Source organism: Lytechinus variegatus, chromosome 7 (genome assembly GCF_018143015.1).
Source record: "Lytechinus variegatus isolate NC3 chromosome 7, Lvar_3.0, whole genome shotgun sequence".
Lineage (NCBI taxonomy): Eukaryota > Metazoa > Echinodermata > Echinoidea > Temnopleuroida > Toxopneustidae > Lytechinus > Lytechinus variegatus.
Genome location: NC_054746.1, coordinates 10,886,116 through 10,905,372, shown reverse-complemented (window position 1 = coordinate 10,905,372; position 19,257 = coordinate 10,886,116). Strand labels below are relative to the sequence as shown.

The 19,257-nt window shown below is 37.0% G+C and overlaps 1 protein-coding gene across 8 annotated transcripts in view; it reads right to left on the bottom strand.

The window, feature by feature from the left end:
- Window positions 1-19,257, bottom strand: part of LOC121418429 (mitogen-activated protein kinase kinase kinase kinase 5-like) — a 93,551-nt gene that overhangs the window by 66,816 nt on the left and 7,478 nt on the right. For all 8 annotated transcript variants that reach the window (XM_041612283.1, XM_041612284.1, XM_041612285.1 and 5 more), the window contains exons 3-4: window positions 15,027-15,182; window positions 3,626-3,729 (exon numbers count right to left, since the gene is read on the bottom strand). In XM_041612283.1, coding sequence (XP_041468217.1) covers window positions 3,626-3,729; window positions 15,027-15,182 — 260 coding nt within the window. The remainder of the gene's footprint in view (window positions 1-3,625; window positions 3,730-15,026; window positions 15,183-19,257) is intronic.

The window sequence follows — 19,257 nt, the reverse complement described above, 5'->3', positions numbered from 1 at the left end:
GTAGAGCTATGTAATAGAGAGACAGACAAATTGTCCCTCTCTGGCTTAAAATTTGTTGGAATCTCTTTTTTTTTCATTTTCTAGTAAAAATAAACATTTGAAAATCAATTGTGAAACAATTATACTACTTGAATTTTGCATTACTCGACTAAATAAACTGATTGAAATATGCGATAGCTCAGTCGGTAGAGCAGGGCTTCAGATTCAAGTGACCCAGGTTCGATCCCCACTTGGTCCACTGGTGCCCTTTGGTAAGGCATTAATCCTCATTACCAGATCCCTTGGAGAGGACCTGAAGCTCTGGTTGCTTGCTTACAAGCATTCATGCTGTAGCAATCAGGTATAAAAAATTACCATCACCATAGTTAGAAGAGTGTAGTTCTAATGTTAAGCTATCACAAATTATTGGTACATCCTAAACATATGGTCTATTAGATGTGGCCTTGACCTACATGTTTAATTCATCATCATCATCATATAATTTTTTCCTTTATTTTGAGGCTTCATCGCTTGGGTTTCAAATTATATTTTAATTGACAGCAATGTAGAAAAAAAATCATTTATTTTGAGGTTTTATCACTTGGGTTTCAAATTATACTTCAAATGACAGCAATGTAGAAAAAAAAATATTTTGAGGTTTCATCTCTTGGGTTTCAAATCATACTTCAAATGACAGCAATGTAGAAAAAAATGTAAAGAATATAATTCCCTTTTTTTTTACATATACATGTATGAAATTATACCTACATTAGACAAGAAACTACCAGTATATATTTCGTGTAACTGGTCTATATTATACAAAATTCATTCTATGCAATACTACCAGAACATGAACAAAGTTTGTAGTATTTACCTAATCTTTGTTATAAAATAACGATAAAGAAATTAATTGTATTGCCGGGAAAAAACCTACATGTATGAACAGGTATGTACACAGTAACACCCCAAATCTAATCAAGTGCACTAAAGTAAGCGATATGCATCTATAAACAATGATACATGTAATTGATTCCCGATTTAATTGAAAGATGATGTCTTTCAAAGAATTTCTGAACATAAAAAAGAAATCAGATCCTACAGTGTAGAACATATTTCATCTCTGCACTGAAAAATGCACACACAGGTCTAGTTGCATAGACCTGCATTTTCGTCTACCTGGGGAGCTTTTCATGAAACAAACAGTGATTTCCACCAACAATTTGCTCTAAGCCAATCAGTAACAGAGATTTCAGTAGCATCTTACAAATAGTAAAAAAAAAACCCTTGGCTATTGCTCCCCTGATGCAGATGCACTTTAACCATGGAGGCATACTTTAACCTTCATGTAAATGACTCATGCTCTGAAATCTACAGAACTGGCGTCAATTGACCTACTTGTCTATACAGATGGGCAGTTCAATATAATTTTGTAATCTATAGGCCTACACATGAACCCACTGGCAGATCCAAGGGGGCACAATCAGCCCATCCCCCCCCCCCCATACAAATATGTAATGTAAATATAGAGCTTTTACCCAAGTGTGCCCCCCCCCCTTCAGAAAGTTAGGACATTTTTTTGCTTGTCAAATTTCCATCGCAAAAATATGCCCCCCCCCCTTTTTTTTGGAAAATCCTGAAAATGTCCCTGCATAAACCTGTCTGTGTACATGTACATACTGCACACCTTACTATTAAATAATACATATAATAATGGTAATATAACTGTTTGGTTGTTCATTGCTTAAAATAGAAAGTATAATTTTGAAGATTTTTTTCCCTGTAACAACTATGATTTTCCCCCTTATACATGTAAACTTGCACTGCATTATAGAGCAGAAATGTCATTTCATTCAATACATCAATACTGCAGCCACACCCATTTTATCAAGAAGTCATTACATTCATCTTCATTCAAGTCACGAACCGTCTGGATATAAATCCATCCAGTTGATTTATTATTAAAGATCTTTCGATCTGTCGATCATTATGATGCCAAAGCTGTATTGTACAAAAGTACACGTATGTCCATCGTAGGAGAGAACTCTGGGATGAAACTTACAGGGGCTCCCTCCCACCTCCCTCCTTCAGCTCCATCTTTTCCATTGAAATCAAATTGTATACAAAACATAAACTAAAAAATTTTCTCCAAATGAAATTTGAAGTCACCTTTACAACATTTACAATCATAAAGTAGACACATATATCTTACAAGTTTACATGTACAGGTACAGACTAACACCCAACATGTACATCTACATGTACATGGTCTTTGTAAAAAAAATAAATAATGTCAAAACATACTCAAATCTTGAGGCAAGGTATACATGTATGTCCATATACTCATTCTCATAATGCATTTTCCATATTTCTCCTGATGACCGTTATTAAAAATACCATGCACAGTTAATCCCTGACTACTCAATTCACTGCTGGGTAATTAAGCAGGGTTTATCTGCAACTGGAATCTGCCCTTTAGTGGACTTAACATGGCAGATGTCACAGTAACCATGTAAATGTTGCCGGGCGCAGTTTAATAGACATATCGTATGGAATATCGAGTGTTTCCTTGATTATCCTTGTAAAAATGCAATGTATGTTTTAATCCTAGAGTGCATCATGGAAAAACCTTCATCCTTTTCCAGCAATTACATCGCCACTTGCTATTACAGTGCTATCTAGTATCAATCACCAGTGGTAATGATAGCAAAACGTCTGCATGCTCCTTTGGCGTATTTAAGTCATAATATGTGCTACCTATCGCAACTGGTGATAACAATAGTTACTGTTTGCACCGTCAATCATTCACCTGTGGTGATGATAGCAAGTCTGAATGCTCTTTTAATACACGCTACCTCTTGCAAGAGGTGATAATGTCTGAATGACACATTACTGATCACAACTGGTTACTGATAGCGCTACCTATGTATGCTGTTTTATTTGGGGTTGTTCTTTGTGAAAAAAAAAATGCCTCATCTTCAGGTCTCTTTAATAAACTACATGTGTGGTTAATTTGCCATTGCAACTACATTTACCATAAAAATCTTACTTGCAATTGGCTGCTGAGCCCTGTTACTTTGAAAGTTGCCATTATGACTGAGTTACCAAAATTTGTAACTCCTTATGAAAAGGGCCCAGAACTGGGTATCTTGTATGCTTTTCACGCTGCATTTCCTTAACCCCATACTATCTGCTCATCAAGGGTTAATGCCTTAGTCCCGGACTATCCCCTAGCTCATGAATATTGATGATTTACCATACAGAGCGTGATTAATGAGCAATTCAACTTCTGTGATTGGCTAATGCTTAGCCCCACTTTCCTTAGCCCTGTTTCCTTTTCACACTGCATCTCTTAGCACCGCAACTGTGGTGCTAGCACAATAAGCCGGCTAACCCTGCTTTTTTGCAGGGCCAGATAGTACTGTACTATTTACCATGCTAGCCCACTTTGCTAAAACATAGTGTGAAAACGAAGTGGGCTAAGCTTAACCCCAGGAAATTGGTGGGGCTAAGACCCCCCCCCCCCCCCCTTAGCCCCACCAATATCCCAGGGTTAAGGAAAAAAAGTGGAGTGTGAAAAGCATATTGTTGTCTTCCATTACAATTAGTAAAGTATAGAGTGCTAAATTCTTTCTATTACATAACATACCTTAATGTCTCTGTGCATCTTTCCAAGTGTATGCATATAAGCTAATCCAGTCAATGTCTGTTGGCACACATAAGCAATCTGTATTTCTGCCAAATGTCCAGTCACTATAAATAAACAAGAAAAAAAGCAGACATTCAATTTTTTACATAAAAATATATTGCCTTGATATTTCATAAAAATAAAATCATAGTCAAAGATAACTCCAAAATACTCAACTTTACACTGGGGGGAGAGGGTAGTGAATAGCAAAAATATTTCAATTGGTGCAAATAGTATTATTATTCAGGTTTATGAAAAAATGTGTGCAAGTAAAAAAATGAATACATGCAGGCCTACTCAATTTACATTGATTGTTAGTATACAGCCTCATTGGGTAGACACATACAGGTAGATCTTGGACACACATGTACAACTGTTTTCTATACAATGTACATAATTCATCAAGTATACTGGATTCATACAAACAACTTTGGTTACACTCATGTACTGTATCTATTTCATTAATAATGGACTCTGTGACACAAGGCCTTGTGTGTTTCAAACCTCACGAGGGCCGAGGGGTGCATTTCCACTAGCCAAAATAAGCTCAATCGCAAACTATATTAACGCACATTCCTCTCCAACTTGGGAAATCAGCTCAAGCTAAATAGCTTATCCTCTTGTACATGTAGGCCTACATGTTATCCTATTCTATGTTTCTACAAACTAGCCAGCCAGTCATCAAATGCTGGTTTGATTATGGAAATAGCATCGAGTGATATCTCTATAAATGCAAACATGACACCATTTTAACACAATTAAAATTTAATTTAAAAACCCAATTTGTGCATCGTTATTTTTTTTTCAATTGTGGCTAATGAAAACTGGCAATGCAGGCTGCAGAGCCCTTGGGGAGCATTTCATGAAACAAAAAGTCAGTGATGTTGACTGAATATTTGTTACAAGCTACTGAAATCATTGCATCTGATTGGCTCAGAGCAAATCTGTCAGTGAAAACCAATGACAAGATGTTTCATGAAACGCTCCTCTGGTGATCTGATGGCCCGATCTACTAATGTACCCCTGTGAATATGTCATGCACAGAGGCAGATAGAAACTAATCTGATTGGAATTGCAATATGGTAATTCTAATAACATTGAAAGGGTAACATAAGATGCACCATCGATCACGCACGCTGCAAGTAACAGTCTTTGAGCGGAGGTACCACACAGGACTCCACTCCTAGTTGGCCAAAATAGGTGAGAAGAGGGGCCTTTTTTATCACAAAGGGGCTCGTTATTGTTGCAAAAAAAAAACATTAGACAACCTTTTAAAATGAAAGTGAAACATTTGTGAACCCCACTGACAACACCGTAAGCAGAATTTGCTTCACAAATTTATCATGAAGGCATGTATTTTAATTAATTGATTTGTGACATCATATATGCGAGCAGCTTTCCTACATGTACATGTCGTATGGTAATGAGATTTTCTCAGAAAATTCAAAATGGTTTTATTGTACCTTCAGTATATTTCATTCATAAAAATAATTTTACTCCTGCTCCTATAAAGAAAAAAAAGTCATAACAAACCAATAAAAAAATGAAATTTATGCATTTTATATTTCAAAACATTAATGGATGGGGAACCTACTTTTATGAGTTCACAAACCAAAAACTTAAAATTCTAATAACTTTTTGAATCTTTAATGGATTTTCCTCAAACCTTCACCAATCTTTTTTTATTATTTTTCTGATATTTTTACAATAGACTTTTTGTCAGGATGTACTTCCCCCTTTAAAATGTTACATTTCTAGCCATCAGTACACCTGAACTTTGTAGAAAGGTTTCTGTGTCACTTGGTTTTGTTAATTTCCTTCCTGTGTCCATGTGTAATGTTTTCAAAAATAGATAAAACACTGCTGTTATTCTTCTCAAACAAATCAACTCAGGTTCATAGTGTACAGAGTGTACATGTAGGAAAAACATGAGGGCAACTGGCAATTTTGCCCCCATGATAGTCCAAATGGCCCCTAAAATTCCAAAAATGAAATGCTCTGGGGCAACCACCTTTTCTAGAGTAGCCCCAGGACTTGCCATAAACAAATATGGCAGAATAATGAGATTACAGCATTGCTCACTGCGCAAAAAGTAGCCCTTGAAATGAAAAAAAAAAAAAAATTAAGCAATTACTCCAATGCACCTTAAAAAAAAGGCCCTGAAATATAGAAAGTATTATCTCCATGTACATGTACCATCACATGTCATGTAGTTTCTATGAAATCTGTTAAGTCTATCTCGCCTCGACTACTTTCTTTATATGAAAAAAAAATAATTTCAAATATGACACCATATCTCCTTGAAAATAAAATAAATTCATTCTTGCCCATATTTTACAGTACGGGTTTAAAAGATGTCCGACTGTTGACATTGCATGTCACAAGTGTACACAATTTTTTCCCATCTACATGGACTTTGAACAGCAACAATATTGATGATCCAATGAGTTATGTAAACATAGCTGTACATGTACAAATATTTTGCTCCATGTACATTTATGTAACTTAAAACAATCCTAATTAATTCCTAAACATGAGAATTTATACAGTATGGATATCTGCATGTACATGTATGTGTATTACATTGGTAAAAAAATATGGGCCTGTAGACTTGGAATCTAACACTGATCATTGTTCTACTGCATCACTTCCTGTACATGTATTATTGAATGCTTTGAGCCTAACTTTAAAAAATGAATAGCAATATCATGGGCTTTACATGTACATGTCTATCAAGATTTACAAATGAATGTGCTGTATATGAAAGAGCACATGCTGCTTGGAATCTGAACTAGACTACATGGCTCATCTACAGTTTGTATGTTAAACTTTTAAGTAAATGCCTGGCTATAAGACTGGAACATATTTCCTGGAAAGGAAAGTAAACTGCTCGTATTTTAAACATGACATACATGTAGTACTTCAAAGGCACATTTGGTGAGTCTGTCATGAATCAAATAGTGGTTTTCACTGGCAACTGTTATAAGCTACTGAAATCCTTGCATTTGATTGGCTCGGAGCAAATAAGTCGGTAAAAATACTGACAAGATGCCTCATGAAACAAGATCTCGAATAAATATGTAAGACCTGGCAGCTCTAGACCTACAATGTACTGCAACTGCACTGCAATAGCATCAACAACTATACATGTATTTACAAATAGATATCTTGAAGTCTGAACAAAAAGTCTAGTTCACAGTACCCAGACGACACACCAGCCAGAACATGACAACCAGTAGTTCAGATGCGTTCTTTGTTTATGACTCATCTGTATATGCTATATATTAATTGCTATGATGTACATGTAGACCTGCATGTACTACATGTATATTCACACATACATGTACCAGGGAATGTACCTAGCAATAGAAAACTGTTTAATGTGATGCAAGGATAGGATATGAAACTCAAAAATATTTTTAGAGGTTTGTTCAATTGGCTTTGGGAGGAACAGCTTTATTTTCATCCAAACATCATGTATATAATCAGGCCTGAAACTAAAAAATCCATAAGTGAATGAGATTCCCATAATAATCATTTCTTATAATCCAATCTTCCTCTGAAAATCTTTCCACTTTCTTTCAACATTTTATTTTTTCAATAATTTTTTAGAATACAAATATCCATACTTTCACAATACTTCTGTACATGTAACTACTTAAAAATTAAGAAGAAAATGAACCAAACCGTAAATTGCTTCAAAAGGTCTACTGCACGTGTACAATTGTCATATTAATATAAATCAATTAGAAAGTGTCTTCTCATGGCAGACATTAAATGACATTTCCAGTTTGGATTCAGCTGTTGTAGCCTCCTCCTATTAGCCTTGATGGTCTTGATGCGAGATAAAAAATACATCTTGCATCTTGTTTGTCTGTCTGGATGGAAGGCATTTAATTGCTCTACTGCATCTGTTGTCTGTACATAAGATGTCTACCATATTAGTGTTTTGTTTTCACTCAAAATTTGCACGAAATCCTTTCCCACAATATCTGTGTTCTGAAAACTTGATTCCAAAGCACTCCATGTACATGGATCTTCTTGCGTTTTTTTTTAATGGAATGACACTATATCCAAGTAACTATCTGACAAAGCATTCAGATCATAAAGGCTACATTCCGTGTCACACAGAGTGACTGGGAGGAGACTAACCATGCATGGATAGATATTCAGAGAAGCATGCTAAATGCTAGTTTGCTTCAAGCCTATAATAATAATAGGCATTTATATAGCGCCATCTATCTAGAAAAATTCTAGTCCGAGGCGCATTATTATTTTCATTACCACGGCTTTAGCTTGAGCTGCCTCTATGCACTCAGTGCATTCAAAAAATCAATCCTGCCAGGTACCCATTCACCCCATCTGGGTTGAGTGCAGCACAATGTGGATAAATTCCTTGCCAAAGGAAATTACGCCATAGCTGGGATTCAAACCAACAACCCTCTGTTTCAAAGTCAGAAGAATGATCCACTGGGCCACAATGCTCCACAAGCCTATCCCAACCCTTCACTAATCTTTATAAGAAAAGCAGTCTGTATCCAGCCTACAGTCCCTGCCAATGACTTGTGTACAGAAGGTATCAAGCACATTTCAGTTGCACTAGTCTTGTGTGAAGGCAAACTTGTTGGTAGCACTTTCAAGTGGGTCTGTGCCAGCAGACTATCAGAATCTGAATGCAGCCTTTTGGATTCTGAGGACAACCCTGCATGATGTACATGTATAACACAGTGTGGTGACTGTGGTCACAGTGTTATCACTGTGTGTTCTGTATGTTCACACAGGGGAATATGTGATGCAATAATTCACAATAGGTGGTTTCAAACCGCCTCGATCACAAGAATCCCCGTTAAATTACGAGAACTTTTATAGGCTGAAAAATACCCATTAATTATTTCTGCATTCACACCGCCCTGAAACATACCCTTCGGGGTAAGTTCCTGAAGTTACGAGCATGCGCAGTATGGTCTGATAAGCAGGCAAGGCGCGAGATTCAAAATCACTAGCCCAGCAGCCACCCACGGCGCCGCGCCCAACGACACGCTGGGCTAAAAGTTCCCGTAATTTGCTTTCACATCGCCAAAATACCTGCGACCTTGGAAAAATCCCCGCGAAAGTTCTCGTAATTTCGCCAAGTACCTACGATTTAGCGGGTACTTTACGAGTAGTTTGCTTTCACATTACCAAAATACCTCGTATTTTCTGATCGGGGTAAATTTCCCGATCAGAGAATACCTGGAAGTTGTGACGAACTTCGAGGCGGTCTGAAACCACCTAAAAATAAATTGTTCAAATCAGTAGTGTGAAGATGATTTCACAGCAAGCAAATTTTTTTTTCTTTCTTTTCTGGGTCTAGTTTTCACAACTGATTGCCTACATCTGCAAAACATTGGATAAGCTTCAAACATAATGGTGAAATGGAGAATTTGGGGGGGGGGCTTCTTTTAATTTTCTGGGGCTCTTTTGATCGTTTCAAGGGCAAAATCGCCCTCGGCCCCTGTGTAATTTTTTTCATGGTTTCAGTGTTCCAGAATGTGAATAACCATGGGACAATGTAGTCTTTCATTTGATTCCAGCAGGGAATTAACTGGAATACAGTGTACATGTAGACCCTATTTGCATTGTTAATGATGATGTCAAGCAACCAGAATGTTGTGAGGATACGCATGTTGAGTGGCTCTTTGAAATTGGGCAGCAACTACATGTGAACATGTGTCTGAATCAGCCTTTCACTAAAGGCTCCTTCGCTATAATCAAACTCATCCAGTTTGAGCTGATTATTCTATATTTAAGTGATCGGCTAATCTACGGATTCAATTCAAACTGAATATGACAGATATGTGCTGTATCAATCATTGATTTCCTATATTGGCAAATGTGACCAAAGATGCACAGGCCTCTACAAAAAATTTTTTCGTCACTTGCCCTGTTGGGCAAGTGATGAAAAAATTTGCTTGCCCGATAGAAAAAACTGCTTGCCCAATTTTTTAAATAATTTTTTTCATTATGACGGCACTACTCTTATTTTTATTAAGGTATACAAAATAACAATTGAGAATCATGTCCAGTATAAAAGAACACACATTGAAAAGGATATTTTCAGCAACGTAGGCCTGAGTCTTAACGTTTATTTTGGAGAAAAAAAATCGATATTTTATGGGCATTTAAGGTTTTAAAAAACCCTTCAATAAAAGTTGCTAATATTTCATATTTTGCATCTTTAAATCCACGAAATGGCTACCTGCTTACCATATTTCCTTAGAATTACTTTCATTTACCGTAATTGGAAACTATAAAGAAAGCCAGTGAACGTTCAGCTCTTTATTGTTCAGCTCTTAATTAGTTGGAAACCATCAAGTCTTTTCTTCATCATTTTATGATGTTGCACTCGGTCAATAATTTTTATCTACATGTTTTCACATGCTACTTTTTTTTTCTATTTTGAGGAATACCTGTTCACTTATTAATGAATTATTACTAACATTGTTTAATATTGTATGATTTTTAAGTAATTTTTTCACTATGCTTAGAATCTTGGGTGTGTGTGTGTGTGTGCATGTGTTTGTGTGGGTGTGACTGTGAGTTGAACTTTGATATAAATGAATTCAATATCTAATTTCTACCTCGCCTATTCCAGTACAATAAACTGTACTCGGCCATGTAATAAAGGCCCACATACCCTAACTTTTCCTGAAGTTATTTGAAAACGCAGACTTCTACGAAAATTGCATTTCTCTATGGGGGAGTCTAAATTCGGTGAGAATGTATTCATTAATAACTTAAATATACATGACAATGAAGAAATCATCAAACTTTATTGGAAGTTTTGAATAATATACCCGAAATGTAAACTCTGTCTGAAACAGAAAATCACCATATCTGAGGCCTTTACTGAGCGAATTGTCCCCCAGAGCTCTGGCAGAGAGACAGAGCTCAGACTGGCTAGCTAGTATGCGCACGTGTGTGAGCCTCCCGCCGGCCTTGTAAAATAGATGGAGCTTTGTTTGATGATTTATTGTCTGATATTTACCTCATCCCCTCAAAAAGGAAAACAAATGAATTTTAAGTTATAATTAACAAATACGGCAAGTTATTTTGGATGTTAATAGGCCGTTTTGAAAAGCAAAGCCGAATGACAACTCACCAATGCGAGGTTACTAGACTCTGTGATTTATTTCCTGTGTAATTCTAATTATTTTATCACAGAATTGTGATATCGGAAGGGGGAAAATGTGCATTAGAAATTGCACATGGTGGTAGTCATAATGGACCCCTATACTACATTCATCTGTTTTCCGGCCATTGCGTTGATTTTTTTCATACCTGGTACCATGTGTATGGAAATACGTGGTACAGAAAAAATAACGCAATTTCGGAATTTGAAACTGCGCTACTCGCTATTTTTTAAGGCTTATTCATGATTTTGAGTGTGGATTTTTGATGATTTATGGAAAAACGAGGTACGGTACAGAAAAGAAGACGCAACAACCACTTGCCCGATCGGGCAATTGACTTTGAGAAGTGCTTGCCCGCACGTCATTTTCACTTGCCCCGGGCAAGCGGGCAAGCGGGTTTGTCGCGCCCTGAAGCATGAAATCACTTTGATCAGAGATTTCATCTATTTGTAAATTGCTCACTGTCATAGTGTCATTACAGCTTTTAAAGTACGTGGTAGTATTAAAAAAAACACACAAGGAAGTACATGTACACTATGCAAGTGAACTGTAACTGTTAACATATAGGTTTGTACATAGATTAATGTGGAAAAACGTGTGTACAATAAATTTCAACGAGGCAAAACATGATGAAAACACCGACTGGCATCTCACTTTATAATAAAAACCAAAAAGGTAATAAATCTACCTATAAATGCAATGTTTCTGTTTCTTTCACTTGATTTTCCCCATCTTTATCTATTTTCATTTTTCAATTTTTATTTTCCAATTCATTACAAAAGGGAGTGGTGTATGTTGGATCAATCATTTTTCTTAAGATGTTCTTCCAATGACTTACGTGGATATTACAAATGAAACCCAACATGCAATCATAAATGAATGATGGAGAAAGACATAAAAGAAACAGGTCAGTGCATTATCTATTCTCTTTCTCTTTCCTCCTACAAGCCTGGTTTCCCGCCTTCTGCAGAGTTGCCTGGCTTCTTCTTCCTCCTTCGTAAATATCTGTCTTCTGCATTTATACTTGGGCATCATCACGCTACTACTATGCAGCGAATCCACAGCAGCTACAGTATATTTACTTGAAAGCTTGTCTGAGTCTGAATTTCAAAGGTGCTACAAGAAGAAATATTACTGATATCTTGTGGAACTTTATTCCATAGGAAAGACCAAGTATATTGAAATGATCGACCCCCCCCCCCATTATGAGATTGTGGTATTGAACCCATTTGGCTCTTTCTCTCATTCTTTCTATCACAATTTAATATGAACTATGACCTCAGGGCAGTCTGTTTATTGCTAACTGTCTTCCTCGTCTCCAATGAAGAAAAGGTTTAACAAACCATCCCTTCATTAATGTCCCTTAGGGTACCATTTCACTGAAAATTCGCAATGGTAGACTCAGTCCAACAATAGCATCTTATATACTGGTGCACATAACCCTGCGTTCAGATCAATAGGGCCGTCTGCATGAGCCCAAGTTTTCAAATTAGAACGCATTTCTGATCCGGCAAATTATCCAGATCTGAACAATCTTGAGATTATTTGTAACGGAGAAGCAATTATCGCACTAGTTTGCTGGATTAAACTCAAGATTGCAATCCCAAGTCAACATGGGATTATTTGCAAAATATTTTACAAATTATTCCGCTAATTCGCAAGTGCAGACACACGTGGGATTATTTATTCACGGCGTCAGACCATAAAGATTCGATGCCTTGGTCAAGCAGGAATCACTCTTCTTGCGATGGTGGAGACAAGGTTTCTTGAATCTCAAGATTAATCCCGAAGAGGGCCGATCGGGCAAATATCTAGAGATTGAACTAACTCGGGATGGTATAGCACCCCTGGGGGGCCACTTACACTGACGAGTGGATACCATGCGCGACCAAAAAAACACGTAAAAAGGATGTCTTTTTCACAATTGGGCACGTTACGTACGTAACGTGATAAGGGTGTCAACAAGTGGAATGCCTCTGGCCGTCTCACCTGCATCACACGGTTCAATATAGCAGCAGTGCTGACTTTGAAAACTACTTTAACTCGCACAAGATGTTCAGTGATACATGGTTACTCTTTTGTCCACTTTTTATGAATAAGACCAATAAACTTAGAGATATGATGGTTATTCAACAAAAAAAACCCCAACATGGCCAAAGTTCATTGACCTTACATGACCTTTGACCTTGATCATGTGACCTGAAACTCACACAGGATGTTCAGTGATACTTGATTACTCTTATGTACAAGTTTCATGAATCAGATCCATAAACTTTCAAAGTTATGATGGTAATTCAACAGATACACCCAATTCGGCCAAAGTTCATTGACCTTTGACCTTGGTCATGTGACCTGAAATGCGCACAGAATGTTCAGTGATACTTGATTACTCTAATGTCCAAGTTTAACGAACTAGACCAATAAACTTTCAAAGTTATGATGGTAATTCAACAGATACCCCCGATTCGGCCAAAGTTCATTGACCCTAAATGACCTTTGACCTTAATCATGAGACCTGAAACTTGCACAAAATGTGCAGTGATGCTTGATTACTATTATGTCCAAGTTTCATGAATCAGATCCATAAACTTTCAAAGTTATGATGGGAATTCAACAGATACTCCCAATTCGGCCAAAGTTCATTGACCCTAAATGACCTTTGACCTTGGTCATGTGACGTGAAACTCAGGCAGGATGTTCAGTGATACTTGATTAACCTAATGTCAAAGTTTCATGAACTAGGTCCATATATTTTCTAAGTTATGATGACATTTCAAAAACTTAACCTCAGGTTAAGATTTTGATGTTGATTCCTCCAACATGGTCTAAGTTCATTGACCCTAAAATAATGACCTTTGACCTTGATCATGTGACATGAAACTCTAATAGGATGTTCAGTAATACTTGATTAACCTTATGGCCAAGTTTCATGAACTAGGTCCATATACTTTCTAAGTTATGATGTCATTTCAAAAACTTAACCTTAGGTTAAGATTTGATGTTGACGCCGCCGCCGCCGTCGGAAAAGCGGCGCCTATAGTCTCACTCTGCTATGCAGGTGAGACAAAAACACAAAAATAATGAAAAAAGGGTATCTATTTCGCTAGGAAAATTACGTGTTTAGGGTCGAATTTGCGGGGATGATAAAACAAAATTAAAATGTTTTATAAAAGATGTCCTTTTTGGCCCAACACTTCGTGTTTAGAGTCCGATTTGCGCGAGGTGTAGACTGTAGAAGGTGGGGTCGTACTAAACCAAATAACTTAAAGCCGACAACCAAAGGACCCGTAACAATAAAACATTCCTGTACTTGTTTAGGGGTTCATTTCAGGGAATATTTGCCAAAAGTATCGTTTTGTTTCCAATACTTGTTAAGGGTAGGGTTTCACACGCCAATACTTGTTAAGGGGTGCATTTTCAGAATATGGAAATCACGTGTTTAGGGTGCTTTTCGAGACCCCATGGTCGCGCATGGTATCCACATGTGAATGGAAGTGGCCCCTCCGGGATAGCACCGCCTAATGTGTGAGGGGGAAGGGGACCATCTTTCATGACGAGTTTTGTTGATGATTTTCAAAGACAGATGATAGTGGCAACTAAAAATCCCTGCATCTGATTGGCTCAGAGCAAATTTGTTGGTGAAAATCACAAACATGATTATTTATGTAACACTCTCCTGATCTTAGAGAGATGGGAATTGTGATAAGAGGGTGTTGGGCAGCACTGACTCTTACCTGTGGTTCTGAATCTTGCCTTGCAATTAGAGGGTTGTGGGTTTGGTAACACAGCATTTGCTCCTGCGACTTCTGGTCCAGGCTTAATTTTGTATAAGATGTAGGGTTAGGGTTAGGGTTGCAATCGGTTTCTATATTAGGTCTAGGGTACGGTATAGTGTTAAATCCAGGGTTGAAGCTGATCATTCGATGAGTGTGTAATTGTCGCTGGAGCTTATGTCATGGAACCGTGAGTATGTATCCCAGTCACAGTATTAATTTACTTCAGCAAGATATTCACCCACATCATGCTGCACATGACCCAGGTGAGTTAAATGGGAACCAGAAGGAAGGAAATCCTCGAGAAGTTGTGAGCATCAGGATCGGCAGCCTTTCTGCCTAGCTTGGCTTTACAGTAGCCGGATTAATGTAGGAGCTCCTGTATGCGCAATCATAAATACCCTATAATATACTCACTGTGATAGATATCTTGTAGAGATCCACCTCCACAGTATTCCATGGCAATCCATAGCTTCTCTCTTCTAAGATAACTCCCAAAATATCCCACAATATTTGGATGCCGACAGTCCTTCATCATCAAGATCTCTTGTTGGATGATCGTAAAATCATCACCTGAAGGAGACAAAGCAGATAAAATGAGCCATATGTATATTCTCTTTCAAAAGGATACAGAAAATTTCTGAGAGACACGCCCGCACCCCGAACAAAATCACCAATTTAACATTTTAACATTTAGAATTTCTGACAATTCTCAAGCGCTTTATAAATAAGGAGAGCTCTGACTGGTAGTGGTATTGGTGAATTGAAATTTGCTCTTCAACATACACATACACTCAGTGTAAAAAGCGTGACGAAATGGACTTCATTTCGCAATAGGGTAGTGGTAATGTTCAGTTGAAATCCACTGTTCAACATACATGTACCAGGGAAGTACATGTACATGTACTCCACTTTCCTGCATGTACAGTGTTAAAAAAATAAATAAATGCAATTAAATGGACTTAATTTTGCAATAGGGCCTATCTGTATTCCGTTTCCATATGATACATATCATTAACTATATTTATTTTGGTAAATTATGTCGTAAATCAATGACATTATTTTCTATAATCAATGGCATGATTTTCATTCAATATTAGTAAATATGATTTTGATCAAACTTATTCAGTCAAGCTGTAATGTATTACTACCAAAGTCTTAAGTTTTAAACAAACAAATACAAAGCTTATGTACGTACATGTCCATTAATGTCAATATTATACTGCTTTGATAGATTTTATTTTGAACAGCTACCATTAAATTCCACTTGTGTATTTATAGTATTCCTTTAAAACAAATCACTGTTCAAAACTTGCACTTCATTGATCAAAATATGCATGTATATTTCAAAAACTTGGTATGTATGCTACAAAACAAATCTGTAAACACAATTCTCTGTTTACTTTAGACATAACACACTTTTGTAAACAATGTCTGCAATGATAACGGTGTCATATACCATAACTCAATCTTTTCATTTCAAAATATTATCTCTGCCAATATAGCTACGTCAGTTTTCATTCCACAAATACCTCCCTGTCCTTCCCCGTGAACAATCTAATTTGCCAAAATGCTTTTCATGTGTACTTTCACCCCACCATCCCTCAATGCATCCACTCCTGCACGCAGGCATCAACGCCAAGCAGCCAAGGAACGACTGCTCCATTAGGCCTACAATGTACATGATAAAGGACCATCACTGTATTGCACACAGACACATAAATAGGTGGTGTAACATTGCATTGGCAATGTAATGAAATGGATTTGGGCACGGGAGACAAGCTCAGCCTGCTGTCTTTTCAGTAACTGTATGTTGCCCTGGCATACTTATTTCCTTCTTCCCCATCCCTCTCTTTCTCTCTCTACATGTTCTTATTCCCATGGCTGACTGCTGTAAATCTCCGCAAACATCCAAGGAATGCTCGTGCGTGCAGGAGAAGAGAAAGAAACAAGCCTGCGACTTTATTACGGTATATACATGTACATGTATGACTGCCTCATGATCATTTCATTACCTTTGGTTTGCTTTTGAACAGGTTACTGTATTATGAATGGTCATATTAATATGTACAGTACATGTACATTAGCTATACCAGGGAGGTGTTGCATACATGTACTTGTACATGTAGGCCTACATGTAAAGCTGTCTGTACATTAGTATAAAAGACTATGCCTACGCATAACTTAATGCTCGATTCTAAGCACGACTGAAACATGTTCTCTGGTGCCAAATCAGATCTGATCTTAGATCTAAATTGCATCAAGATACTGAAAAGAAGCATCTGAAGGCAATGTATGTCAAAATTTGATCTTGCTTGGAGGAAGTCCCAGCCCAAAAAAAACAATGGGGAAATTTTTGCTGTCTCATTTAAATGTGTACATGCATGTAGCCAGGCTTGCATGTAGCACGAGAAAAGATAACCAGTTGAGGTTAAAGTTTTTTACATATTTGAAAATAAGGACCAAATTGAGTGAACCTTATAGTATTAAACAATGGTAATTAATCATTGTTTCACTTGGAAATGAGGAGAAAATTAAAATATTTTCATATTTCATATAATAAAATACAAAAGAAATAGTGATTGGATGATGTCATCAGTCTCCTCATTTGCATACCGAACAGGATGTGCATATACATGTAACTGTTTTGTGAAATTACGCGAAACTTTTAAATGTAATAACTTTCTTATTTTACATCCAATTTTTAATGAAATTTTCAGTGTTATGCTTGTTGGATTTTTCTCTTTTTATTCAAATCGACTTTTTGTTGGGGTGGACTTGTCCTTTAAAGCTAAAACTCAAGTATGTGTAGCTGAAGCTGCAAGCATAATGAGAGTTTTTAGAACAAAAGTTGATTGTTACTGTTTGTAGATCTACCGTGTACATGTAGATTTTGTAAAATTCACTGATTAATTTTACAAGCATGCATTCTTTATTTCGGTCTTCACCACCAAAAACAAGGCAAACGCCAAGCGTTGTCTCGCCTGCATATTGCAGCCATGATTGCAGTCATGGAGAGAATGCATGTCAAAACTATACATGTAGGTCATGTCATTAGTGGAACAAACAGATAAGGTCATGCCATTAGTGGAACAAACAGATGCAAAAAGCATCCAAACATACAGTACCAGTTAACTCACATTCGAACTTGACCTGCACCTTCAAGAGATGGACCTCTTGTATGAATTTGGCAATCCTACCTCAAAGATTTAAAAAGTTATTGTGTGTACAACACAGCACAGTGCCAGTCATGGAAAGTTCATTGACCTTTGACCTTATTCAAATTCGGCTCACATTCGAACTTGACCTGCACCTTCAAGAGATGGACCTCTTGTTATTAATTTGGCGATCCTACCTCGAAGATAAAGTTATTGGGTGTACAACACAATTGTGCCAGTCATGGAAAGTTCATTGACCTTTGACCTTTGACCTTATTCAAATTCGACTCATATTCGAACTTGACCTGTGCCTTTAGATGGACCTCTGGTATGAATTTGGTGATCCCACCTCAAAGCTATAGAAAGTTATTGGGTGTACAACGCAATTGTTGACGACGACGACGCCGCCGGAAATAGTGATACCTATGTCTCGCTCCGCTACGCAGGCGAGACAAAAATCAGTGCATCTTTTGCTTCCCTAGTAAAAGTGCAGTTTTGAGCTCTTACAGGAGTACAGCAGGGCATGGGCACAAGTTTCTGATTTTCTTTTAACAGTCAGTGCACTGCAGGTTACCCACTTAAAAGTTCAATGGGGAAGTTTTTACCACTGCGTTCCATACTTCCCTTTCACCAACTTATTCACAACCTTTCACTGCCTTTCCCCACTTATCAATGGGAAAATGTTCACTAGTGAAAAAGTGAGTAAAAAATTGGTATTGTGTGTTGATTTGAAAGAACTATTAAAAAGTATTCAGTCACTTTTTTTCCATGTCCTTTTTGTGTAATGCGACCAACCAATTTTCGGGAAGTCATGGTGTCTATAGAATACAGAATTTTACCTTTCTGTATATTGTTTTAAAGCCTCGGTTGTCAAGGTAAATTGATGGAAAGACTCACCCTTGTAAAACTGACAGCATCAAGTATTAAAAAAGACATTAAGTGTAATGTGACTGACCATGGAATCATCCATATATATGCATATGAATAATTTACAACTTGAAAATTATTGACACATTGAATAAAATCTTCTGAAATATATGTACAGCAAATCTTTAAAGGAGAATGAAACCATTGGAACAAGATAGCTTTTGTGAAAACAGAAAAATCAAAGAAACAGATCAACAAAAGTTTGAGAAAAATCGGACAAATAACAAGAAAGTTATGAGCATTTGAATATTGCGATCACTAATGCTATGGAGATAGCAAATTGGCAATGCGACAAAGATGTGTGATGTCACTTGTGAACAACTCTCCCCATTACTTTAGTATATATTTCACTTGAATTGCCTCTTTTATCACATCTATCCATAGATCATTGTGTTCTTTCTACATGAGGGCATGTAATACATATTTTTTAAGAATGCATCATGGATAGAGAGTTTGTATCATCATAAGAAAAAGCAAAAAGAAACATTTTGAGGGTATTTTATAGTCCACCAAAGGGAAAGTTGTTCATCAGTGACATCACACATCCTTGTCGCATTGCCAAT